The sequence below is a fragment of the Eptesicus fuscus genome, chromosome 7, assembly GCF_027574615.1.
Source record: "Eptesicus fuscus isolate TK198812 chromosome 7, DD_ASM_mEF_20220401, whole genome shotgun sequence".
In the NCBI taxonomy this organism is placed as follows: domain Eukaryota; kingdom Metazoa; phylum Chordata; class Mammalia; order Chiroptera; family Vespertilionidae; genus Eptesicus; species Eptesicus fuscus.
In genome coordinates, this window is record NC_072479.1 from 46,342,811 (window position 1) to 46,369,292 (window position 26,482).

The following is a 26,482-nucleotide window of genomic DNA, read 5'->3' on the forward strand; positions in this document are numbered from 1 at the left end:
TCTGACAATGGTTCCATAACCAACCTAAAAATTGGGGAAATTTCGTGTGGGCCCGAGGATCTGATTTGGTTCCCATAGCTTTATCCAGGGATGGTTCCATAAACGCCCCTTACTCACAGGACAGACTTCCAGAGGTTTGGGAATCAGAGCTACCTAATTTAGAACCTAAACTCACCTTCCGGCCAATCCCTTTCCAGTTTGTCTAGGACCGTGGTCGGCAAACTCATTAGTCAGAGAGAGAAAGATATTAATTGGTTGCCTCCTGCATAAGCCCTGACTGGGGTCAGTAATGAACCTGAAACCCAGGTACGTGCCCTTGACCGGGAATTAAACTCTAGACACACTTCGGTGCGTGGGCCAATGCTCTAACCCAGTGGTCGGCAAACTCATTAGTCAACAGAGCCAAATATCAACAGTACAACAATTGAAATTTCTTTTGAGAGCCAAATTTTTTAAACTTAAACTTCTTCTAATGCCACTTCTTCAAAATAGACTCACCCAGGCCATGGTATTTTGTGGAAGAGCCACACTCAAGGGGCCAAAGAGCCGCATGTGGCTCTCGAGCCGCAGTTTGCCGACCACGGGTCTAGGACAAGGCCAGCCTCTGGGAGACAGTGGATGGGGAGAGTTCTCACCAGACTACTCTTACATGACATGCAACACTTTTTCAGGTTGTCAACATTTATGAGACCTTTACCAAAATGAGAGTCGGGAGGGCCTGTGGAAGGAGCTCTCACACCCTATGTCAGGCACAAAAGAGCTACAAGAATTCAAGGGTTACAACAGAGCTCTCTGGTTATAACAGCCTCTCCCCTTATCTTTCTCTTCCCTTCTGAAAAGAACTTAAGTTCCTGTCTCTTTAAAGTTAAGCCCTATGAGGACCCCAAAGTTTGACATGTTACCCTGGACTAAAGCTGAATTATGAGCCATAGTTAAAGAATTTCCTGCCATGGCCAGTGTTCTAGGTAGTTAGAGCCGTGGTCGGCAAACTGCGGCTCGCAAGCCACATGCGGCTCTTTGGCCCCTTGAGTGTGGCTCTTCCACAAAATACCACGGCCTGGGCGAGTCTATTTTGAAGAAGTGGCGTTAGAAGAAGTTTAAGTTTAAAAAATTTGGCTCTCAAAAGAAATTTCAATTGTTGTACTGTTGATATTTGGCTCTGTTGACTAATGAGTTTGCCAACCACTGGGTTAGAGCATCGGCCCATGCACCGAAGTGTGTCTAGGGTTTAATTCCCGGTCAAGGGCACGTACCTGGGTTTCAGGTTCATTACTGACCCCAGTCAGGGTTTATGCAGGAAGCAACCAATTAATATCTTTCTTTCTCTCTCTCCCTCTCTCTCTCTCTCTCTCCTCCCCATCCTTCCCTCCCTTCATTCTCTCTAAAAATCAGTGGAAAAAATATCCTCCAGTGAAGATTAACAACAAAGAATTTCCTAAAGTAACTGAGGATCCTTACAGATTTGCAGAAGAAATTAACATAATTTTTCAAACCTACCAGCCTGGGTTTTCTAATTCACATCAGCTAGTTCATATGCTAGTTGGTGAAGCCTGACTTGGCATGGAATGAGGCTTGCCCAATGGGAAGATCCCAAACAGATTTTTTTAAAAACAAATTCTGATTTTGAGGAAAATGCCAGAAAAGTCACTGGAGATCTCTACTGAGCAATTTCAGAAGCCTTTCCAAAGCCTGTTGATCAGGACAAAATTCAGACCTGCTCACAAAAGTATGACAGATCTATTATAATCAACTTCATATTTAAAAAAAAAAATTCTGATATTCCTCCAGATGTGGATTCTACTCGAGTAGCCTTTAACTCTGCGTTTATTAATGGGCTGAACTGAGACTTTCCCCTTTTAGTTAAAAGAACCAGGATGGAATGGGAAACCATGTCCACTCTAGATTGGGTTAATTTGGTAAATAAGCTTGCTTGTATCCTAGATGAGCCATCAGAAGTAAGACCATGAAGATTTTTAATTTTCAGCCCTGGCAAATGAAGCCCGCTATACAAAACCCAAAGTCTCCTTGCTTCTGCTGGTATTGCAAAGAGTCAGGATACTGGAAAAGAGGCTGTCACCAGTTTAAGCACTTCAGGAGGCCTCAGCCTCCTAGCCAGCCTTCCCAAGGCCTTCCTCATCCCAATGGCGGGCCCTGAGGAACTACAGGAGCTCTTCCCAGTTCTCCCTCTTCGTCGGCTTGGAGAAACTTTTCAACAAGTTGGGAATAAATCTCTCTGTCCTCTGGACACCTGAGCTCAGTGCTAACCCCGCTGCTATGAAGTGGCCCCTGCTCCAGGTAATACACAGTCCAGATAGTGGGGACTTCAAACACCTCCGCAGGTTTCTGTCTCTGAACCCATGCCTTTTTATTTAGGCCCTTTGAGAGATCATTTCTTAGTCCCTTAGTTCTTCTGCCCCTATTTATTTATTAGTCTGAGACTTCCTAGAGAAGTATCATGCCAAAATTTCATTCTCCTGAAGGGGGGAAATAATACTAAAATTTGACAGTAGCTCTCAAAATAGCCAATCAGGTGAACTAAGAGGCACTTGCTTCTTTTTCTGACAGCGCTATAACTGGCTCTGGACCGCTGATCAGTGGTTCCTATTGGACCAGCTGCCATCCTCTTTGTGGGCAAAATCTCCAACTGGTAGGGGATTTTCGAGGGATCTGTTTGATCTTATGAGGTGGTGCGCTGTGAATTTTGCAAAATTCACAAATTCACAGCGCACCACCTCATAAGATCAAATAGATCCCTCGAAACCCCTTCCCAGAATTACTCAATCTCCCATAAGTCAAGGGGTCCTTCAAAGTATGAAGCCTATAATAGATTACAGAGCTCAAGGCCCTAGTCCCTCCAATTTTACCGATGAGAAAACCCAAGGGCCGAGGATGGAGGTTTGTCCAGGACCAGGACCTCTGAGCAATAAACAGCATTGTTACTCCTCCACACCCTGTTGTTCCTAACCCTCACACACTACTAGCATCGTTCCCAGCTGGAAATAAATTCTTTATGTAATTGATTTATGCAGTGCGTTATTTAACATTCCAGGGATGGAGCTAGCCAATACCTTTGTGCCGTCACTTGGGGAGGGAAACAGTACACCTGGACAGTAATCCTTCAGGATTTTGCTGAGCGCCCTTCCTATTTCTCACAAATCTTGAGGCTGGTTTGGATGATGTAACTATCTCTGAAGGTTCTCCTTTGTTGTAATACACGGATGATTTGTTTCTTTCTCTTCCTCCCAGGTCTTCTCACAGGAAGATAGCATCCACCTTTCAGAATGTGTAGCCTTAAAGGAAAGAAAATCTCCAAAGAAAAATCAGCTTGTCTAAGCCCAGATTCCATGTTTGGGGCCTCTCATATCAGAACAAGGATTACACCGGGACCCAAGCAGGCTTCCTGGTCCTAAACTTCCCAAGGTCCAAACCTAAACAGCATCTGTGAGGCTTTCTTGGGCTTTTGCAAAACTGAATCCCAAATCTCTGTCTTATGGCAAAAAAAATCTCTGTATGTTTTACTAAATAATGACAGTCCCAACCCAATTTTATGGGGACAACATGGCCTTTTAAGCCTCATGGGAGAGTTTAATGAACCCGTCTGCTCTTGGACATCCCAGAAACATGGGCACCGCAATAGGCGCATAGGGTATCATAGGCAGCAACCGGGCCCTGTGGCTCGGGATATCTCCTTTGCTGGAGCCATAACTGCCACACCCCTTTTGGTTAAGACCACAGAGAAATTGTTTTGGGATCCCCTTTAACCATCTCTGCACCCCATGCCATAAGAGCCGGCCTGAATTTTCACCACACCAAGCATCTTTCAGTGAGTCACCTTCCCTCCTATGAAGTCCTTTTCTTTAAAAAAAAAAAAATTTTTTTTATTGATTTCAGAGAGGTAGGGGGAGGGAGAGAGAGGTAGAAACAGCAATGCTGAGAGAGAATCATTGATTAGCTGCCTCCTGCAGGCCTCACACTGGGGATCGAGCCTGCAACCTGGGCATGTGCATTGACCAGGAATCGAACCATGACCTCCTGGTTCATAGGTTGACACTCCTCACATGACACCGACAAAGCTCCTCACAACTGCTTAATGCTGAAGAATCACCCCCTCTCCCCATAATGATCTGCAAGAGGCTACCCTGGGTAATGCTGGTTTCCCATGGTCCAAAGGTGGTGCATATTTGAAGAGTAAAATGGAAGTAGACTTTTGAATTCATGCATCGCACCTAAAGAAGTGAATTCACCAAATCCTGACTGGAACTGCACACAGAAGCGTGTGGCATCTGAAGAACACAGCTTTCCCCAAACCACCAGCCCAGGCCTGCACAACCTTGTCTCACTATTGCTTCTTACTTTCGTTCCCTTTGTCTTTCTTAGAAGGAAAAAGGCCCTGGTCCACATTTCCCAATCTATTGTGAAAGGGGAAACCTCTCCAGTTGCTGGATCTGTCATCAAGAGCTTCAATCTGTCCAAGACAATAATGACCCCTTATTTCACTACTTGCAGGTTTGAGCTCCTGGTTTGGAATCGTACAGACTAAGTTTGTTACGTTGTTTTTAATTTGGCTCTACTAGTATGTTCTTCTTGTTGTTCAGCTATGTGCCTGTTGCTTGTGGAGCCTACACAGGAGCAGTTCCAGTCCACACACCTTCCCTCCAACGTTAGCCGAAACACCCAGGAGAGATCTTTCCTAGTATTGAGGGACAAAAAGCCACTGAAATGAAAGGACTTGACTGCTTATCAGCAATGCTTTCAGAGAAAGAGCTCTATCAACGGGAAACATCAACATTACTGATAGAGATCTTAACCAAGACAGAAATCAGGAGGGCCTCTGGGCGGAGGCCTCACACTCTATGTGGGTCATGAAGACCTTACTGAACAGCCCTAAGGTTACAGCGGAGCTCTGTGGCTGTAACAGCTCTCTCTCCGTGTTCCTGGCTCACCCTGTCTGTACATACAGGATTTCAATGTAGGTCTGTTCTCTAATTCTAGGAATTGCTGAGATGAACCCTGCCGTGGACACCCAGCAGTTTAGAGAGGCAGCTGAGCACCACCGGGCAGCCGGCAGTAAACCTAGAAACACTACGAGGAGGTAAGGTGGTGCTGGTTGACGAGGCATCAAGACAGACAGCAGCGAAGGGCAAAGAAGAACTGAAAGACATGAAGCTTTTGGAAAACTGACCATCTCTATAGCAAGACAACCAGTGATGACAAATCAGGCCTTTGGGGGGAGGGGGCAGTCAGATAGAAATGCTTTTAAAAGTAGTATTAATTGAATTTTTATCACTAGAAGTTCCAAGGCACCGGTTCTCAAACTTGAACAAGAACCAGAATCGCATGGCAGGCTTGCTACAGCACAGATTGTGAGGGCCCAACCCAGAATTCCTGGTGCAGTGAGTGCGAGAGGCCTGAACACCTGGATTAGTAGCAATTTTTTAGGTGATACTGATGCTGCAGTCTGGAGACTACACGTTTGGTGTGGGACCATCTTGTGCGGTCATCATCATGTCGATCCAGTCCATCGTTAACCTAAACATTATGTGATGCATGGCTGTGTACAGAAACGCTTCTGCAGAGATGATTTTAAAGGTAAACTCATCTGTGAGCAACGGGCAACTCCTTATGTATTTCCTTAGAGACCAATTCTTGAGAACAGTGTAAGTCTCCTGTCAAATTGTTTAACGGAAACCTAGGCATCAGCATGGTATCATTCCTGTATTTTTATCCACAGAGTTCTATCAGGATGAAACTCCCCAAAGTCCATATTTGAAGCAGAAAAACACAGACAAACTGCTGAAGTTTCTGCTGAGGTGAGGTGAAGGTGGAGTAATTCGGCAAGTGTTTCTCTTTCCTCCAATCTTCCGAATCCCGGAGGCCTTTCCTGGGTTCTGGGACTCCACCCTACACTTAGAGCCCCAGCTTGCAAAGGCCACACAGGTAAAAGGCCCTCTATGCAAACTACAGGTTTGTCAGCCAGGTGAGGAGGTCAGGAGAGCAGCCTACTGCAAACTCCAATGGATGGTCCACATATCTGTGCTAAAAATGAGGAGTCTAGGAATCAGACAAGAAAACACTTTTATAAAGAAATTTTATTGCATAATTATTGTATACAATAAACATAGGAAAGGGATTTTCTAATGAAAATTTCACACCATTTTCAAAAGTTTTGAATCGTTTGAGAAAAAATTATTACAAAGCTATCTAAGGCAAAAAGAATATTTGTCCTTCTGAACAAATAGTAATCTGTTGTATTCTGTATTTAAAGCAAGACATTTTCAATTCAGTTAACATGGAGAGGCTTTTAAATTACTATGTTATTTGCATTAAGAATGTAAATGCATCTGAGAAGTACAAGGTTAAAATACATAGAAATGTCCTCTAATACGATATATACTGCTGCTTTCTTCAGACCTGTTCTGCATGATTGTCTGGCCATACTTTGTACACACGGCAGAAGTCTGCGTCTCCTAACGGTACAGCAAGGACTGGGGCAGAGAGGGAAGGTCCCCTGCATTTCCTATGCTCAATGGCATAACTCCCACAGATCACATACACCTCGCCATATTGACTCCGTTCATTGCACTCCATATCCTGCAAAAATAAATCTAGTGCTCGACAGCTGACATTATTGCTCACTGACATTTTAGTAATATATTTCCTTAACATAAGACAGAAATATACTGAAATTTGATACCACTTAAACTCAAAAGCAATCTGGAATCAAACCACTTTTTTTTTTTTTTTTTTTCCGATGGATGCTACATTTTTCTTAAAGTTGATGCTGGGAAACGTGGTAGAATAAAAACTGGCTTCCCATGAAACAAAGACTAAGGATTAGAAACAGTTTTCTGAGGGAAATGTTAAGCCCTACAATAAAAGTGAAGGAACAGTAAGAACCTAGAGTCTCTGGGGAGAGGAAAGAAGCCCCTCATTTATCTTCCTTGTCTATCCCAACACTGTGGCTCGTGTCCAAGGGACCCCAGGGCAGGCCACCACACCTAACTCGGGGGATGTGAGAAGTGCTGCGTGGACCCCCAAAGGACAGGCTCACACTGTGGCAGGAAATGCCCGGGGAGACCCACTTCTTTGGCCGACTCCACATGGGATCGTTGGGTCACTGGATAATGCTGGGGCTCCCTCTGTGAGGTCGGGAACAGCTTCTAAAACTGTCTGGATGCTGAGGCTTCAATGATCTTAAATTTTATATCTCATGTCTACAGGGGAGTGAAACCTGCAAATTCCCCAGCGACCCTGGCCTGAGGGGAAACACCTGGCCGTGAGGGAAGACGAGCATAACTTATCCGGAATTGCGAGGCCGGGCCTCGAGGACCAGGAGTCACCAGGACCTCAGGGCCTCCCCAGGAAGCTGGTGGAGACATAGAAGAATGCAGACATGACCACACTGACATCTTGATTTGTCACAACTTTCCATTTTAATTTCTCATTCTTCCTCTAAAATTGTCAGGTGTCCCTCTTTCTTATTTTTGTCTTGGTGCATATCAGGAAAGATGTCAATTTTCATGTCTCCAACGATTTACAAAAATAATATTTTTCCAAAAACTACATTTCAGGATTAGTGTTCAAGGCCACAGAGACAAAATATATCAGCCATAAAAACTGAACCTGCACACCTGGTGGCGGCGATACCAACTTGTATCAGCACGGCTCATATCCGTGCACAATGACAGCCATCCCACCAGCCTGAATGTTCTACAGCAGCTGAGCAGGGCTCCTTGGAGTAAAACCAGCCACACTGCTACAAAGAAACATTTCTGGCTCTTAGCCCAACTGTTTCCATACCAATCAGCTAAGTCAGCCTCCTCTCTACTTCTTTCCATTTCAAATGCCTGGGTTTCAGCCTCAAGGGCTATTAGAACCAGATCAGTTTAATTTCACAACACTGATCTTCACTGTGTAGCAAGATAATAATTTTGCCCTGAGAGTGTCGATTATTTTACAAATAATGTATGTCTCAGTTTATACATGAAGAGGAGGCATGGAGAGGCTAAATGGCTTGTCTCTTGCCACACAGCAGATCAGTGACTCGACTCCTGGCTATTCCTATGTTAACTACCACCCTCTCTCCAGAGCTCACCTGAACCTGTGCACAGAGTCCCTCCCTTTGGGTGCTGTTTGCTACTTGCAGGACCCTGTCAGCTCTCCTGCCTAATACTGGCTACTTGGCCCCCGGGGACATCCTCTTGGGACTCCTCTGCTCTCTTGTTTCTGCTGCCTGGTGAAATGCTTGTTCCCGATATTTCAGTGTGCACAGTGGAATTCACCAGCGCGCCCTTCCAGACTCAGCTGGTATTAGGTGTGCAGGGACGGACTCCTACAAGGCAAGGGCAGGTGTTCTTCTTTGTGAACTCTGGGCAAAATGGGGCTCCACATTTTACAGTTGTCTTACATTCCAAAGTTTTCAATGGAAAATAAAGTAAAGGCCTCACCGTGAGGTAATGTTTACTTCTCTGCCACAACGCTCCTTGCGCCCCCTCAGATCTGGCAACAATTTAACATAAGGAAAGACTTTAGACCTTCACACCCTTTTAGTGAGAATAAACGACCTTAGCTCAAACAGTCCACAAAGCTAAGAAGTCTCAGGAGACATCACTCCATCCTTATCTGTGAAATGCCCGGGGCCATGTGTCTCACAGGTCTCCTCCCTGCTCCCCGCATTCTGAGCTCCGGCCCCTACAGCGCCTGGAGATCTCCACTTTCACGGCTGCCCCTGACGTTGGGGGGAAACAAATCTCAAAAGAAGCTATGTGATGGGGAAAATTATGCCAAATGGTACTGAAGTGGCTTGTGAAGAAGTTTCACAAAACTGTCTCAGCTCGCTAAGGTTATAAACAGTTCCGGATCTAGTCAATAGCAAAATACAGTGGCGGTCAGGGCCTCTGTTTAAGCAAAAGAAGAAATATATCAATAGCACAAAACTGACCCTGTTTTGTTTTGTTTTTTTAAAAAATATATCTAAGATAGACAACTCTGAATTCTGTTAATAAGCTGTGCATTAAGTACACTTGTTTCCCTCCAGCCCCGGGCTCTACAGCTCCGCCTTGTCCGCCTGGGCTGGGCTGCTGGCCCCACCACCCCCGGCGGCGGCGCTCTCTGCAGGTGTGAAAGACAAGGAGGCCGAGTTGATGCAGTATCTTTTGCCGGTTGGACGGGGCCCGTCATCAAAAATATGGCCAAGGTGAGCACCACACTGGAAGAGAAGAGCAACAGGTAAGGGAAGAGCGTGTAGAAAGCAGGCTCTGAGCGGAGCGCGCATTAAGCAGTTTAAATGGGTGACCAGCCTGCAGAGAAACGATGGAAACCATCGCGGATGATTTCTAATCCGCCTGTCAATAGCTGCAAAGATGGTTTCGGGCAGGCTCTGCACCACATGCTGAGAAGAAAAAACACTAGAATTGTGCATATCAGAAATCATTTAGGAGCCACTGTATTTTTTGATCTGTGAAGTCTCTCAGCCAGCTGAAAAATGACTGCAGTAATTTTATGAATTGAGTTGACCCTTGATCTCCTCTTGTAAGAAACATGGCAGAATAAAATCTCTCCCCTCCGGCAATACTTTTGGCTTTGGATGGGTGGGTTTCAGATATGCAGAAGTCCACTGTAAAAGATACTATTTAACTGGCCGTGACGGAGGTGATGTTTGCCTTCATGGGCAGTAAAACTTAACATCAGAGAAGCACGGGGCGAGGCTCAATGCATTTGTCCAGGGCGCCAGGACTGCAAGTGTGGCGAATGCAAACGTCGCTAGTCCACCAAGTCTTGTTTCCAGGCTTCCCATAGGTGGAGGGCCATGCTGGCTTCTTTGCTCGCATGAACTGCATTATTATGTGAAGAAGGAATAAGCTGTTTAGCTCAAATCCATTCTACTATCCAAAATGCTGGGGAAGGAGAATAGGCACATAATCCAGACAGAGATAGAAGGTTGATTTTGATGGTGTTTAAGGGAAACTCAGCCCAGAGAAAATGTCTCAAAAAAGGCTGGCTCACTGAATGAAGCCTTGCACTGCCGGCCCTGACGCTGAGTCTGACTCCAGGAGACCATAGGCCACACTCAGACCTTTGTCGGCAGGGACAGGGGTGAAGTCTACAGAGACCTTAGTGCACCACATTCAAACAGGCTGTGAAAACACATCATTCATCATGTAACAAAGAAACCAAAGCCTGGGACAAATGACTTCCATTCATTCATTTGATAAATATACTAGAGGCCCGGTGCACGAAATTCGTGCATGGGAGGGGGGGTGTCCCTCAGCCCAGCCTGCACCCTCTCCAATCTGGGACCCCTTGAGGGATGTCCGACAACCCATTTAGGCCCGATCCCAAACGGGCAGTTGGACATCCCTCTCACAATCCAGGACTGCTGGCTCCCAACCGATCACCTGCCTCTGCCTGATTGCCCCTAACCGCTTCTGCCTGCCAGCCTGATCACCCCAACCACTCCCCAGCCAGCCTGATCGACGCCTAACTGCTCCCCGGATGGCCTGATTGCCCCTAACTGTCCTCCCCTGCTGGCCTGGTCACCCCAACTGCCCTCCCCTGCTGGCCCAGTCACCCCTAACTTCCCTGCCCTGCTGGCCTAGTCATGCCTAACTGCCCTCCCCTTCAGGCCTGTCCCCCCCCACTGCCCTCCCCTGCAGACCTGGTCCCCCGTAACTGCCCTCCCCTGCTGGCCTGGTCTCCCCCAACTTCCCTCCTCTGCTGGCCCGGTCACCCCTAACTGCCCTCCCTGCTGGCCTGGTCTCCCACAACTCCCCTCCTCTGCTGGCCCAGTCACCTCTAACTGCCCTCCCTGCTGGCCTGATTGACCACAACTGCCCTCCCCTGCAGACCTGGTCTCCTCCAACTGCCCTCCTCTGCCAGCCCGGTCACCCCTAACTGCCCTCCCTGCTGGCCTGATTGCCCACAACTGCCCTCCCCTGCAGACCTGGTCTCCCCCAACTGCCCTCCTCTGCTGGCCCGGTCACCCCTAACTGCCCTCCCTGCTGGCCTGATTGCCCACAACTGCCCTCCCCTGCAGACCTGGTCTCCTCCAACTGCCCTCCTCTGCCGGACCGGTCACTCCTAACTGCCCTCCCTGCTGGCCTGATTGTCCACAACTGCCCTCCCCTTCAAACCTGGTCTCCCCCAACTGCCCTCCTCTCCTGGCCCAGTCAACCCTAACTGCCCTCCCTGATGGCCTGATCACCCACAACTGCCCTCCCCTGTAGGCCTGGGTCCCCCCCCCCCAACTGCCCTCCCCTGCAGGCCTGGGTCCCCCCCCCAACTATCCTCCACTGCAGGCCTGCTCCCACCCCAACTGCCCTCACCTGCAGGCCTGGTCTACCCCCCAACTTCCCTCCCCTGCAGGCCTGGTCCCCCCAACTGCTCTCCCCTGCAGGCCTGCCCCCCCCCAAACTGCCCTCCCCTGTAGTCCTGGTCCCCCCCAACTTCCCTCCCCTGCTGACCTGGTCTCCCCCACCTGCCCTCCTCTGCCAGCCTGGTCACCCCTAATTGCCCACAACTGCCCTCCCCTGCAGGCCATCTTGTGGTGGCCATCTTGTGTCCACATGGGGGCAGCCATCTTTGACCACATGGGGGCAGCCATCTTAGGGGGCAGCCATCTTGTGTCTTGGAGTGATGGTCAATTTGCATATTACTCTTTTATTACATAGGATATGGAACGCCGGCTGAAATAGTTGCCCGACAAAGAAATCTCAGATACAGGACGATCCTTGTCCTCATGGAGCCTATATTCCAGATGGAGAGACAGATAATCCGGACCCAAGGACACAAAGAAATGGTCAAGTGTGACCATGGAAATAAAGGCTAAGGAGAAAAAAACAGTGACATAAAGTGTCAGGTTTGAGGGCTGGCATTTTAGGTATGGTGGTCAGGGGTGGCTTTCCTGGGGTGACTTTGGTGTAAGAAGTCAAGGAGTGGGTATGTAGGGGAGGGCATTTCCAACATATGGAAGAGTCAAGATTTAGGGAAGAATGTGAGAGAAAAGGCATATAGATGATTTATTCACTCTTCTCATGGCTTGTTTGTTGTGTAAAACACTTGTAAACTGCAGAAAAAGAAAGTAGGAATTGACAAGGGAATAAGGCTAAGATACCAAATGGAGATGGTGCTCATTACACAAGAAAGAACTAGAATCTCAGTTTTCCCATCAAAAGTGCTGAACTGAATTCTTGAGGGTTCTCTAGTTATTAATAAATAGCACAAAGAGCAAGTTGGTCTCTGTGGCACTTCCATGTGAAAGTGCATTCTTATTTTACTGCCAGCACACTGCGTCAGCTTGTTAAAGAACTAAAAATGAACCCTGAACTGATTTGATCTATTGCCTGGAAAATATGAAACAGGCCTACAAAACAAATCTTGCATTATTTTACCACATTCTATGCAGGTTTAGGTAATATCAAGGCTGACAGCTCAGATTGCTTTTCCTTTCTATAAACAATTGAGGCCAAATTTTCAGGCATCAGCAGCTAAGATGCACCAGTAAAAAAAATACATGTGCTTCCCCAGTGGACACAGGAAAACACCTATTCCTGCTGCCAGAACAGTCAGCGAGCAGGCAGCAGGAGCCAGTGCCCTCAGTGGCCGTGTGAGCACAATTACGGATCTCACATGCAGCTCGGCACTTTGATCACTTGGCATCTGAGAGGTGGAGTTTTCACATAAAAGCCTCAGATAGGTTTTTATTTTTTAATGAGTGAGTACAGCTATGGGGCAAAATAAATGATACTGCCTTTATTAATCATCTCTTGGACATATTTAGAAAACAGTTCTATTTACCTTCCTCCAAAAGTAAAGCACAGTCGGGACTGACTTGAAGCCTTTAGGAGTATTTGTATGGTCCCCATTTTCCAAATCATTTGTCAAAATTCCAGATTAGAATAATTTAATCTGTTGAACTGAGTTGGTTATTGGTCTGCCGTTTCATTTGCTAAATCTGGAACTAGTCTTTTGGTTAAACAGAAAGGAAAACACAGATTCTAGATGTCCCTAGATGTCCCAAGCAAAAGACATAGGGAGGAGGCTAGGAAGAGAAATTACATCATTTGCAAACACCTACAATGGGTGGGGAGGGGGTAAGAAATCCTCAGCAAAGGTGTGAAAAAGGGACCGATGGCATCCCCGTGCTTGCCACAAGACGTTCTGCAAGATTCACACCTAGCTCCGATGACAGAAAGGAGCAACATGTCACCACATAGCAAGGTGTTCCGTTGTATCTGTGCCACCACACACCTGTCCACCCCCATTGCCTGCAAAGCAGAGAGGCCATTTGTAAGAGGGAAGCCGAACCACACAGTGCCCTGTCTGTGTCCTCCCAGGCACATGTAGTCTCACATAAAAGACTATTGCCGGGTTTCTTTCAAAAGTGCACAAGCCCTGAAGACTCCTCCCCGAGAGCGCACATGGAGACCATTCTTTCCAGCTTCTACCCCTGGCCGAAGCCGGGATGATGAATGGAAGTTGTCAGTGATGCGTTGTTTCTTTAGCCGCCTGCAAGGTCTGCCTCCCTGGCCCCAGCCAACTGGCAATGTGTTGGGATCTCTCAGCACACCTGGTTGTAACTGAAATAAACTAGTTGCCCGATGAAGAAATCTCAGAAACCTGCTGTTAATTATTTATTTCAGGGTAGAATCTTTGGTGTGCTTTTTGAAAGCTGTTTTAAAATGATTATGTATTTCTGTATTTTATAGGTAAAATACAAACCACCACTCTTCTAGCTCCCATTCTGAAGAAACAGGAGATAATTGTTGAAGAGGAAACTTAAAAATCCCCACAAGAATCCTTTATCGTCTAAGCCTCCCACTCAGAAAAGTTGGCAACTAGGGAACCTGGAGAGAACCAAGGGAAAGGACTCCCCTCCCCCAAAGAAAAGTGATTGAGCATCAATTTTAACATAATTCCTTAAAATCCGACTGCAGTTCCCACTCGTGTGCATAAGAAACACAAGTAGTGCACTCAACATAGCTGCATACTTCCGCACTGATGTATTTCCAACTGTCCTAGAGGGTTTTCTCCCAGCTATTCCTAGGATGTTTGGGGCTTTATTATTGTCATTTTCTCTTACGTGTTTGATCTACAAGATGAAGTAGTTTCAAAGCGGTGCTTTTACACTTGGGCACATGGAGCAGGATGGGAAGGAGAAAGAGTTTTCAGAAGAAAGGCAATTTACTATGCCAGTAGTATCCTGTGTTCTCCCACCGTTATTGAAGACACTTGTGTGTGAGTAGGGCTCTTTTCCTCTGTGCTTACGAGAGTAATCTTTTGCCAAGGAAACGATTGTAAAGTCACCAGTTTAGCATTATAATTTTACTGAAAGATCAAGAAAAAGAGAGATGGGCTGTGCGTCTGCAACCCTATTGTAACACATGGGTATCTTTAATCATCAGCAATATATGGACTGTCATCTGCAAAAGATTAATAAGGTTTGGGGTTTTACCAAAAACTGCTTAACTTTTGAAAAATACTTTGCATTGGTGGATATTTACCTTTCTGTTGATTTGGCTGAGTTAGGAGAAATTAATAATGATCTGAAACAAACTTGAGGGGCCCTACTATAGATTCAAGCAGTAACAACAGTCACAAGCAAACTCCAACTCGGGTAAACTCAGGGTCCTGATGGTTTCCTTAAAGATCATTACAAAAAGTTCTGTGATTTACTGGTCTCCCATTTGCTTCAGATGTAGAATTTTGATCTAAAGAAGGAAGCATTTCCAGGAGGGCCTGACTTCTCTGAACTACAGCATAAACCATGCAACTCTTGCCTCTGCACTGAATTTAAACTCCTGGCAAAACACTGATTAACAGGCTGGGGTTGAAAAATTAGAGAGAAGCGGTCAGACAATTACTCCTAGTAGTCAGTGCAACTGGAATAGAAGCAATGTGCTTTATCATTAACTGGAAGCTGTAAATTAAATAAAATTAAGGAAAAAATTCTATAACTGAAAATTGTTAGGAAATTGCTCCAGCCAGCAATTAAGTACATATGCCCACCAAACGTGGGCAAATTGAAGACAAAGATCCTCTTTGGAAGAGGTAACTGGAATATAACTCCTCAACTCAATAGGTGGGATAGTGAAAGAAAACAAGTGTGGTTGCCACAGAAATCAGAAGGTAACAGTGTCTCCTATTCCCCACAACGGGAACCCTGGTGAAGTCGTGAGGCCCTGCTTGTTTTCCAGGCTATCACCCTAAGATCCGGCAGTGAGCCAGGCTTCTCACACAGCAATCCTTAGAGAAGGGCCTGGCTGCAATGTTCCTCTGAAAAATGGGGATAGTGCTGAATTGAGCTTAACTTTCTCAATAAAATTGTACTAAAATATTGTTACCTAAGAAGTCACTGGACGCATGGGAAAACTACAATGTTGTATAAAGAGGTGCTAGGTTACAGCTCCTACCCAAGTATGAGGCCTAATTCACTGCATGGTGTGATCCATATTACACACAAAAAAAATCCTAAGTATTACAGGAAGAATTAGGAACCAGCCCTGCCTGGGTTGGAGGATTAGAGAGAAGCGGTCAGACAAGGTTTGCAAAGTAAGTTCCGTGTACAAAATAATCGGGTTCCAACCCCAAAAATGTTTGCTGGATCCTTCCCCATGTGAACAGAGCAGGGGACGCCTGTCACAGTTAGTTGGAGAGTCGTCCCGTACACTAAAAGGTTGTGAGTTCAATCCCCAATTGGGGTAGGTATGGGAGGCAACCAATTGGTGTTTTTCACATCAATGTTTCTCTCTCTCTCTCTCTCTCTCTCTCTCTCTCTCTCTCTCAAGCATGTCCTCGATGAGGATTTAAAAAAAAAAAAGGAAAGAAAAGAATCGGGGTCCAACAGACAAAAAAAAAAAAAAAAAAAAAAATCGCCATATTGCCAGGCAGTAATGTTGAGTTTAACAGTTTCATCATGGAAGTTCAGTTCATTTGTATAAGTTGGCGGTAAAAGAGTCTTCATGTTTAGATACTGCGCCTTTACTACAAGGAAAGAAGTAGTTCTCATAATAGGTCCAACTGAGACTGTCTATGAGATGCTACAAGCCTCTAACAGAGTCTTTATAACACAAACCACATCGATGCAATTCAGTCCAGAGAAAGTACAAGACATGTGAATTCAAAAATGCAACAAGATATTTAGAAAGAGGAGTTTCCCCACACACTGTCATATCAAAAAGGAAACATAACAAAAGAATGGAAGAGGTTGCGAGTAGGGGGAGAGACTACATAAACTGAAAGAACTGAAGGCAAAAGAAGATAAACTGATAATGAACACTCATGTTGAGCATGAGAAACTGGGAAGTAAAATACAAGTGGTTACTCTGGTATGGAAACCATTAAAGCAGTTTTGGTGTGTTTTTTTCAAGTCAAGATAAAAAGGACGAATGAAAAAAATGGAAAAAAGAAAACTAAAGGGAAATGTAAGAAAGGAAAATAAACTTGTGTGTGAAACACAAATTAAAAGACAAAGAACCGGATGTGAAAGGCACCGGCACCCTTCAATTCAGGGAGCTCGCACTCCACCTGTGTGACAGGCGTCCCCTGCTCTATTCACATGGGGAAGGATCCAGCAAACATTTTTGGGGTTGGAACCCGATTATTTTGTACACGGAACTTACTTTGCAAACCATGTGTTTTTACACATGCCTTAGAGGAACAAATTTCCTTCCCTCTTCTCTTTAAACTTAAAACTTTCTCCCCTTACCACCCCCCCCCATTAACCCCTTTTAGGCCCCCCTCCAATCCTTCTCCCCCAGGCCTTCACCACACTATTGTCTGTGTCCATGGGTTATGTTTATATGCATACAAGTTCTTTGGTTGATCTCTTTCCACCGCCTACCCTTTCCTGCCTTCCCTCTGAGATTCTGCAGTCTGTTCCATGCTTCTATGTCTCTAGATCTATTTTGTTCATCAGTTTATTTTGTTCATTAGATTCTACATACGAGTGAGATCATGTAATACTTGTCTTTCTCTGACTGGCTTATTTCGCTTTAAACTTAAGCTTTCGTTTAAGAAAGGGTCAAACACTTTTATTTACCTTTTTAAGCATTTTTATTGATTTCAGAGAGAAAGGGGGAGGGAGAGAGAGAAACATCAATGATGAGAGAGAATCATTGATTGGCTGCCTCCTGCACGCCCCCTACTGGGATTGAGCCTGCAACCCAGGCATCTGACCTGAATCGAACCTGGGACCCTTCAGTCCGAAGGTCCATGCTCTATCCACTGAGCTAGGGCCACTTTTTAAATATGAGAAATAAAGGCAGTGGAAAAGGAAGCTGAAACGAAACAGGCCAGTGTTAGTTCTTCACCCAACCGTTGCAGTAACCGTCACCCAGGCCTTTAACCAGGGGCTGAGAGCTACAGCTGGGTTAGCTTGACATCCTTCTATGAAGTTTGTCTAATTATGGCAGTTTGTGAATTTCATTTCTCTTTGGTCACCTTCATGGTCTTTTCTTTATTACTAACTAGAAGCCCAGCGCACAAAATCGCGCAAGACCCAGAGTCCTGCCCATCGCCACTGTGGGACCCAGAGTCCCTCCCACTGCCACCATGGGACCCATCGATGCACCTCTTGTGACCGGTCATTTGGGCGTTATGGCGTCATGGCCACTGGCCTTTTATAATATAGATGGTGCTACCTCTGTGGCTGGCACAGAGAAAGAAGTTTATTCCATCTGTGAATTTTAAGAATTAGTCACAAAGCCATCAGAGAGTAGGGCCTTCAGGAAAGTTATCTTATGCCTCACTTTTTTCTGTACCTTTTTAATTCAGTTTTCATGTGACTCAATGTTTGAAAGTGGGCTCTAAGTGAAAAAGGAGAAAAACAGTCATTTAACAGCCTTTAAGGTAGAAGGAAGGAAGGAAGGAAGGAAGGGAGGAAGGAAGGGAGGGAGGGAGGGAGGGAGGGAGGGAGGGAGGGACTATTAACCTACTTTCAACAATAAAGATTTTTTAAAAAGAAAAACTGTTGAAAACGGTTTGGCTCAGTGGATAGAGCGTCGGCCTGCAGACTCAAGGGTCCCAGGTTCGATTCTGGTCAAGGGCATGTACCTTGGTTGCGGGCACATCCCCAGTAGGGGGTGTGTAAGAGGCAGCTGATCTATGTTTCTCTCTCATTGATGTTTCTAACTCTCTATCCCTCTCTCTTCCTCTCTGTGGAAAATCAATAAAATATATATTTTTTTAAATCTTTAAAAAAAAAAAAAAAGAAAAACTATTAGCCTTACTAAGAGGCTTACTAAGTATTATGTATGTGCCTAAGTTATAAATTACTGTGTACCATCCTATCAAGTTACTATTTTTGTCAAATATTTTAGATTCCTGGGTAGTCATAATTTGTTTTTGTGGCAGTTATAATAAAAATATCAATTAAAATTCAGTTGGCTTCAAAACTGAACTGAATTAAACTAACTGCTGGGGGATCATAGGATTTCTTTTTCTTATTTCAATGTGACTGTTTATGGTGCATCTATCTATCTATCACCTATCTAGCTAGCTAGCTATCTCTATCAATTTAAGCACCGTAAAGAGCTCTGTAGCTAAATGGCCAAATTCAATCTCAGTTCTGCCTCTTAAATCTATGTAATTTACACAAATGTAACTGTTCTCCTATGCCTCCATCTCCTCATCCGTAAAATGAGAATGAAAATATGTACCTAATAAGGTTATTGTGAGTATTAACCAGAGGGGCTTTAAAAATGCTGATGTTCAGGCCTCCCCCAACCAATTAAATTAGAATCTCAGGAGGTGAGACCAGCTTCACAAAGTCCCACTCTCTTGCTTAGAGACTCATACTTGAGAAACAAGAGTGAACTGAAAATGTGACTGGAAAATAAGAAATCTGCTTTTCAAAGAGAGAGTAGCTCTCATACTTGAAGACAGTAAACTTATTTTTAAAAAAATGAAAACAGAAATTCATCAGATGGTTAGGGTCAAACCAAACTCCCTCCCCACTTGGTAGTAAATATGCCACCTACTCCCTAAAACTCTTGTGCCTGGTGGAGGGGGTTAAAGGGCAGGTAGAAGAATTTTGAGGGAGGCCCATGTGACAATCACTTTGCTATTACAGCTGCCTGATTGTGCCCCCTTTACCTTTAATATATGCAACAGACATCCCCCAACAAAATACTTGGTAGTATCAATGAATTTCAGTGTCACAATACTCAGACTTTCCATTTTACTTCAAGCCTATAAGAACAGGACTCCCTATACAGAATGGAATGTGTGGTTGCTCTCATTTTATGTGCAAGAAGGTTCTAGCTACATCTCTAGGTTTAAGGATCAGATACCCACATATTCAAGTCTTTTGACTGGGATGGCAGGTTAACTATTTTTGCCTCCCCATTTTCTCTCGTAGAGCCAGCAGAGTAAATGGGGTAAGAGCAGAGTAAAAGGAATGAATTAGAACATCCCTGGATATGAGGATCAGTCTATATTCCTGGAGAAATAAGGAAGAAATGACCATATCCCGTATTCCCACTCTGCACTCATACAGCCTACCATTGAATTTCCTCTTCCTACAGCCAGTCTCCACCCTACCTCCTCACACCCACCCAAAGAAAGCTGTTTATGGGGTCTCTGTTCACTGTGTTTGGATCAATACCATTAGAGGTAAGATGACTGAACAATGAGTGCACAGAACCAACCCCAGGGAGAAGACCTAAACATCAGATGACATAAGGCCACGGAATGAAGTCTTCATATGTCCTAAGAATAGCCTATTCTCTCCTCTATTGAGTCAACTGACAATGATTTTCCCTACCAATGATTTTGTCTAATCATGTTGAAGCCAATGACTGGCATGTAATTAGACTTGCTAAACACGTGAAGACAGGTACCCTTAGGATTCATAGAGACTTCATTGTGGTCGCCTGCTCCTTTTTGGATCAGTCATTCACTTGGCTTTGTTGCTGTATTTAGCAAAACCAGGAATCTTTGAAGTGTGTGCAATGCAGAATGAGCACTGGGTTTCAGGGGAGGGAGGGAACTGACCTGAGAGCAGCTAGTCTCCACCCTGTGCATCCCGTAGGAAAAGTCGTCAGTGAGTGTGATTGCGTCAGAACTGATCACGTCGTGGAATGAAGGCCAACCTGGGGCAGAGCCGGCACAAGACCCAAACCGGAGAGAGGAGAGAAAAAAGCCTTGGCGTTAGAATGCAAGATCATGCTTACCTTTTTCAACTTGAACAAAAAAAGTTAATAGTTAACGGCTAATATATTTTGCAAGAGTGCGACTCTTTTTTAAGAATAACCTTTTCCTCACACTCAGATTACAGTTGCATTGGGATTTTCTGTTTCATGAGACATTCTTAGACCATCTAGTAGTTTTCTAGAGCATCCCTGGATTTATAAAGCTCTCTCTCACCACTTTCTCTTCTCTCTTTTATGTTCAGGGTCACTGGGCACAGCCCTGAAGCACTATGACCCTAACAATGTGCCATTTTCCAACATACAATCCAATGGGTCTGGATGTTGACTTTTCAACTATCCACACTTCCTTAGGAAATACGCATTTTCATCACTTAGTTTGGATGGTTAAAATACAAAAAAAAGAAATACTTAATTTCCTGGGGTGGGGATACCTGGGAAGCTCTGCTTCTATCTATTTTGGGGGCAAGAGGCTTGCTCATTGCTCATTTCACAGGAGAAAGTCATAGAACAGTGTTCTTCAGCATTTCTGTGTAGCACCTTCTCTCAAATAGCATCTTGTTCCAATTTTCATTTATTCTAATGACTTTTAAAATATGCACACAGCTTTAAGAAACTCAATGGTAAATGGACCATAAGATTGTACAAATGTTTATGAGTGTAAAGTCAGGTTTTATGTTCAGTACTTATGGACCATAAGAATATACAAATGTTTATGAGTGTAAAGTCAGGTTTTATGTTCAGTACTTATGGGCATGTTTTTACATGTTTCCAGAAAATATGTCGGGAGTTACTGAGCTGAAGCCTGCATCCCCAAAATGATGAAAGAGGTGCAATGTTGCTGAATTGCTGGTGCAATTTTTTTTTTCTTTTTCAGAAGCCAAATTTATTCCTGCAGAAAGGAGGAAACCTTTTAAAAACCTATTGAAAGAAAACAGAATGCAAACTTCAACAATACTATTTCCAGTTTCAAACAAAACAAATTAGCTCAGGCCAAAATGTTATAAGAAACTCCCTCCCAAGCTCCCCATCCCCACAACACAACAATATAGCTTTCATAGTCAGCGCTAGATTCAACCCCGTGAACACTCTCCAGTTCCTTGATTTGAGTTCAAGATTGCTGCAAATCACCAGGAAGACCCTACCCTTCTAGTTATAACTTTCCCCAAAAATTAATTATGCTAAGACACACCAGCATCCTCTAGAAAACTCAATTTTCCCTATTGTCTAAATTCTAAGGAGAATCTGAACATATTCTAGGTGACAGTATTTGGTTTATAATGATTACTTGACACATTTAGGTGTTCTCTGTTCAGTGACAGAAGTGCCAATAGCTAGTAAAGAGGAGTTTAATGGTGATGTCTGAGGACACTGATAAAAAAATTTATTTATGAAAAGAAAGAGAACATTCTGTATTTTGTAACCTCCCATGTCATAATTCATTTGATTGCAGTGTATGACAACTAATATTATGAGGGGACATAACTGATTCAATAGAAAACAGGTAAAGAATTAGGAGTGCTTGTTTTGTTTTTAGTTTACCATAAAGCTGCCTCTACACCGCTCCCCCCACATACATTTTCCTATTTTTAGAACTAAAAATAGGTACAAAGAAATATATATATTTCATGCTACCCTGCATCTTATATAACTCGTCTTGTTCTGCTCATCTCACTGGATTTGTGATGTGTTTGCCTGCCCTCCTTCCTGACCCGGTGGTGAGCACTCTGAAGGCAGAGTCTGGCTCACCAACAGCTGAAATGTTTATTAACTTGATTTCCAATGAGCCTGAAACAAAAAACAAAAAAATGGGATGAATAATTATGCTACCTCACAGAGATTCACAGGAGAGAGAAAATATAATCATACTCCTTTATTGACCAACTAGATTAAGAAATACCAATGCCAGTTTCTCACTGGAGTATGCAACTTGGCTCAGTCATTATAATGAAGCCTCTCTATGTAGGTGAAATAGGCTTAGTATTTACTTAGAATGGTAAAAACAGGAAGATCATTTAGGTCACTCACCTACAGCATTTGGGGACGGGGGCGGGGAGGAGAACAGAAAGATAAGTTACTTGCCAATGTTACACAGCAGTAGTGCCAGAGCCAAAAGGAGAATATGGGTATTCTGACTTCAGTGTAGGGCTTTCTCCTTAGGTTCCACTTTCTTCCTCAGCTCAAGGCTGAGCTCATTAATCTGAACACTCTAGCAGGAAGGAGGTGGCAGTTTTTAAGAAATATGTTTAAGGTTGTATCTGGATTAGTTAGTAAATTACACTGTTACACTTAGGAGTTTCAAGGTAGATGCAGATAATGAATGCACACAAAACAAAACTGATTTTCTCACCTTCTAATGACCAAACTGTTCAAAGGGCAAGTCCAAGAGTAATGATGTAAATGATGCAATCAAGCTTGGGACATAGATAAGCTTCAATTCATTTATCTAGAACCACCACAAAGACTTATTCTGTTGAGAAAACTGCCCATTCTATTTGGGGTTTCTTAATACTAATTCTTTCCTAACAACTGTGAATCACTGCTGACTAAAGATTTTGGGGAGGGAAGTAAACTGCTTTCCAATGAGCTATTAAACCATACAGCTATACTAGCACATTTTGTAACCATGAATTAAATATTTATAGAATTTTCCAGAAGACTATATTCAAGAACAGAATAGAGGTTCTCAAAAGAATTCAATGTTTCCAGGAAAACTGTTGACACTTGATTTGTTGTTTACCATTGTGTTATTTAAACACTAGCAGCCTGTTTGCACGAAGATTCGTGCAATAGACCTTCATTCACCTGGCTGCCTGCACCAGTTTTCTGCCAGCACCGGGGACCCAGGCCTTGGCTGTGGCCACCGCCTTCTGCCTTCTTTCAGGGTCGGGGCTTGGCCCCGGGCGGCGGCCTTGGCTCTGCTGCACCCCAGCCTCCCTGCTATGGATCGTAGGAGCCGACCCCCCGTGGTTGCCTGCAATCCGTGCAGGCTCCCCGCTGGTGTCCAAGGCCGGGAAAGCCTCCGCTTGAGGCTTTCCCGGCCTTGGGCTCCTCCACACCCCAAAGTCCCTGCAATGGTTTCCTGGTGGGCGTGGTTGGTGGGCGTGGCTTGTGGGTGTAGTGAAGGTACGGTCAATTTGCATATTACTCTATTATTAGGTAGGCTCGGAAGAGTCTCTTAAAAATATAGGACATTCCAAAACTCCTTCAAATTCAGAGTGTCCCTTTTCACCATATTAGAAATGTAGTTTTCAAGATGGAATATTGAACCTGTCACCCCAATCTTAATTAGTGGAGACTGACCAGGGAAACCATGCTGAGAACTATAACCCCACGTGATGAAACAAACACATTTCAAAAGAGAATCCTGGTCAACTTCACCAATGAGGTTAATGCAAGAGAATGCTAAGCTCTTCTGCTAGCTTTCAAGAAAGCGCAGCTCTACAGAAAGGGAATCCATCAGAAAGGTAAGTCCTTACTGACAATCAAACTAAGAAGGCCCTTCATGCAGGAATAAAGTGTCTCATGGAGGAGAAGCCACGTGATGACAGCACTTTGAAAGCGGAATTCCCTCATCATGTGAAAATATTTAGAGGAGGAACTCTTCACTGCTGTAAAAATCCTCAAAGGAAACCCTGCCCCCACTCCTACTAATAAGGAAAGTGCTTCAAAGGGTGATAGGCAAAGACTGAAGCAATCTGGGTCTTGTTGAGAAAACTATCTTGAGCAAAGGGGGGCGGTGTTTATGTCAGTTCTGACATTAAAGAAAGATCATCCATCCTCCTTTCTTTAGGATTTCCCTTTTGGTCTTCTCATCTAACAAAACATTATTAGTTTTGGATGCATTCCATGCACTTTTTTAAAAGAAAAGCCGATTGAAAACCTGTATAAACAGTTGGCTCATCCCACCCCCAACACATCCCTTTGTTTCTACTAGATGAGATTGGATTTGGGAATATTTCAATATAAACTGTACTTTTAAAGATATCAACCTATTATCATCAAGAATATCTTATATTCAACAAATAGCTTCTCCCCTCGAAGAATTCTCATCTCTGGATACAAATAAATACAAGTACTCCAACTAAAGCAGACACGCTGGAATATGGCACTTCTGCTGAAATTTTATCCAACCATCAGGCCAAATCAATATGCAGACATAACAATGCTGCTGGTATAATGTGAAACAAATCCAGACTATATGCATTTGCATCTCAAATGTATGAGCAAGTGATCCAGTTAGTTATAACACTAGATTCCAGGTGCTTGCTAACATCTACACTAGGATGATTTTTTTTTAATTGCAGTAGAAAGCAGTATCCCCTTTCACTCATAATGTGGCGTAATTAAAGCTGTGCTGAGTCTACTTGAACCCAGAGTTGAATAATGACACAGCTCTCCACAAGCAGTGTTCTATTGACAATTTTTAAAAATATATTCTTATTGATGTCAGAGAGGAAGTGAGAGGGAGAGAGAATCACTGATTGGCTGTCTCCTGCATGCCCCCCACTGGGGACCGAGCCCACAACCCGGGCATGTGCCCTTGACCGGAATTGAACCCAGGACCCTTCAGTCTGCAGGCCGACACTCTATCCACTGAGCCAAACTGGCTAGGGCAGACAATTTTTAAATGTTTCACTCCAATTGTCTCCTAAGAAAAACTTCGTCAACTCTCTAGCCCAACTTTTTCCTATTTCCTTTCAAAAATCTTTGAAGTTGTTAAAACCAGCAACAGATTATAAACAAGTTGAAGCCAATTCCATCTGTACCATGTCTAGAAAATGTGGCCCTGGTTCTCCTACCTTGATTTCACAAGGATTGCTATCCAAACCCCCAAATAAAAACTAGAAAACTCAGTAAGTTGGTTACATGAACCATCAGTTGAACACAGCAGAAAGGACCCAAGACCAAATAATTCATTGAATTGAAATGTGATTACAAATATTTTGTTATCTTCAAATGCAAAATAAGCTTAAGCACAGTAAACCCCACTCGGGCCTGGGTGATGGTTTAATAAGGAGGGCATACATTTCAGTATGGTTTTGATTAGACTAGCTGGAGATTTGCAGATCTATATTTTTATGTGTATACCAATTCTCACAGCACTCTAATTCCATGACCATATTTCAAAATGTGTAGCTTTTAGTTTCTCTGAAGCCAGAATGTGTTAATCTCACACTATTCACCTTATTAACTACCTCAAGCCAAATAATAAAACTCTCTATGAAGAAACCCTGCTAAAAATTTTTTTTGAAGCTTAGAGCCCAATTCTTGACTAATTATTCACTTCAATTGACACTTCAAGTATAACTTTTATCTCATTTTTTAAAGGATGTTTCTCTATTCCTCCTCAAAGACACAAAAGTCTAAGTAGTAATCAACCAAATACATGCAATAGAAAATCATATACTGCAAATGACTCAGTGAATTCTTCCCTTCCAATTCTCCCTACCCCTGCAGACAATGATGTTAACGGGTTTTTTATTGAATTCTTTAAAAGTATGTTTATGCTGCTCGCTCTTCATTCCTTCATTTTAAACCTGTACTGTCCAATACAGTTGCTACCAGCCACATGTTCCAATTTAAATTTAAATTAATTAAAATTAAATAAAATTACATTTTCAGTTCCTCAGTTGCTCCACATTCCCAGTTCTCAATGGTTACATGTAGGTGGTGGCTCCTCTCTTGCACAACACAGATGCAGATACAGAATGTCTCCATTATCATTTCTACAGACAAAGAAACTGCCACGATTGGACAACACTGTTTTAACATTATAAATTGATTCCCTCTTTTGAACAATGAAGATTTAGAATTCATATAGTGTGTCCCCCAAAAATGTATACACACTTTAACAGCTGATTTTTCTGGTTTAACCGATTTGAAATAATGGGTGAAGCCAGACTAAGCTTTGAACAAAGAAATTTATCCTAATGTGCCACTAGACTTTATTTCATGAGGACACATAAAAGACAAAGCTTACGGTTTTCAACAAATTAAGGGCACAAAAACCAAATGAAATGAATCGAATTGATGTTTGTGATTCCATTGCTTTGCGCTATCAGCAGTGCCTGGACCAGAACGGTCATCAGTTTGAAAAAAGGCATTGACAAAAGTAATATTCATTTTTGTAGATTCTTTTCAACTTTGGAAATGAACTGTATGTTAATAAACATTGACTTTATAATCATTCAAAGAGTGTATATATTTTTAGGGACACTCTGTACTTACTAGTAGACTAATCTCCCATTATCCTTCCAATTTTTTATAGTTATATTATTTTTAACTATTTTCAAACCTTGTTGAACTAAAATATAAGAACAGGGTGTCTGTCT

At 43.6% G+C, this 26,482-nt stretch overlaps 1 protein-coding gene across 4 annotated transcripts in view; it reads right to left on the bottom strand.

The window, feature by feature from the left end:
* Positions 1 to 6,077: 6,077 nt before the first annotated feature.
* LOC103292564 (methionine-R-sulfoxide reductase B3) overlaps positions 6,078 to 26,482 on the bottom strand; it is a 298,232-nt gene continuing 277,827 nt past the window's right edge. For all 4 annotated transcript variants that reach the window (XM_054718887.1, XM_054718890.1, XM_054718891.1 and 1 more), the window contains 2 exons: positions 19,993 to 20,090; positions 6,078 to 9,208 (listed from right to left, as the gene is read on the bottom strand). In XM_054718887.1, the coding sequence (XP_054574862.1) occupies positions 9,047 to 9,208; positions 19,993 to 20,090 (260 nt within the window). In that variant the 3' untranslated portion in view covers positions 6,078 to 9,046. The remainder of the gene's footprint in view (positions 9,209 to 19,992; positions 20,091 to 26,482) is intronic.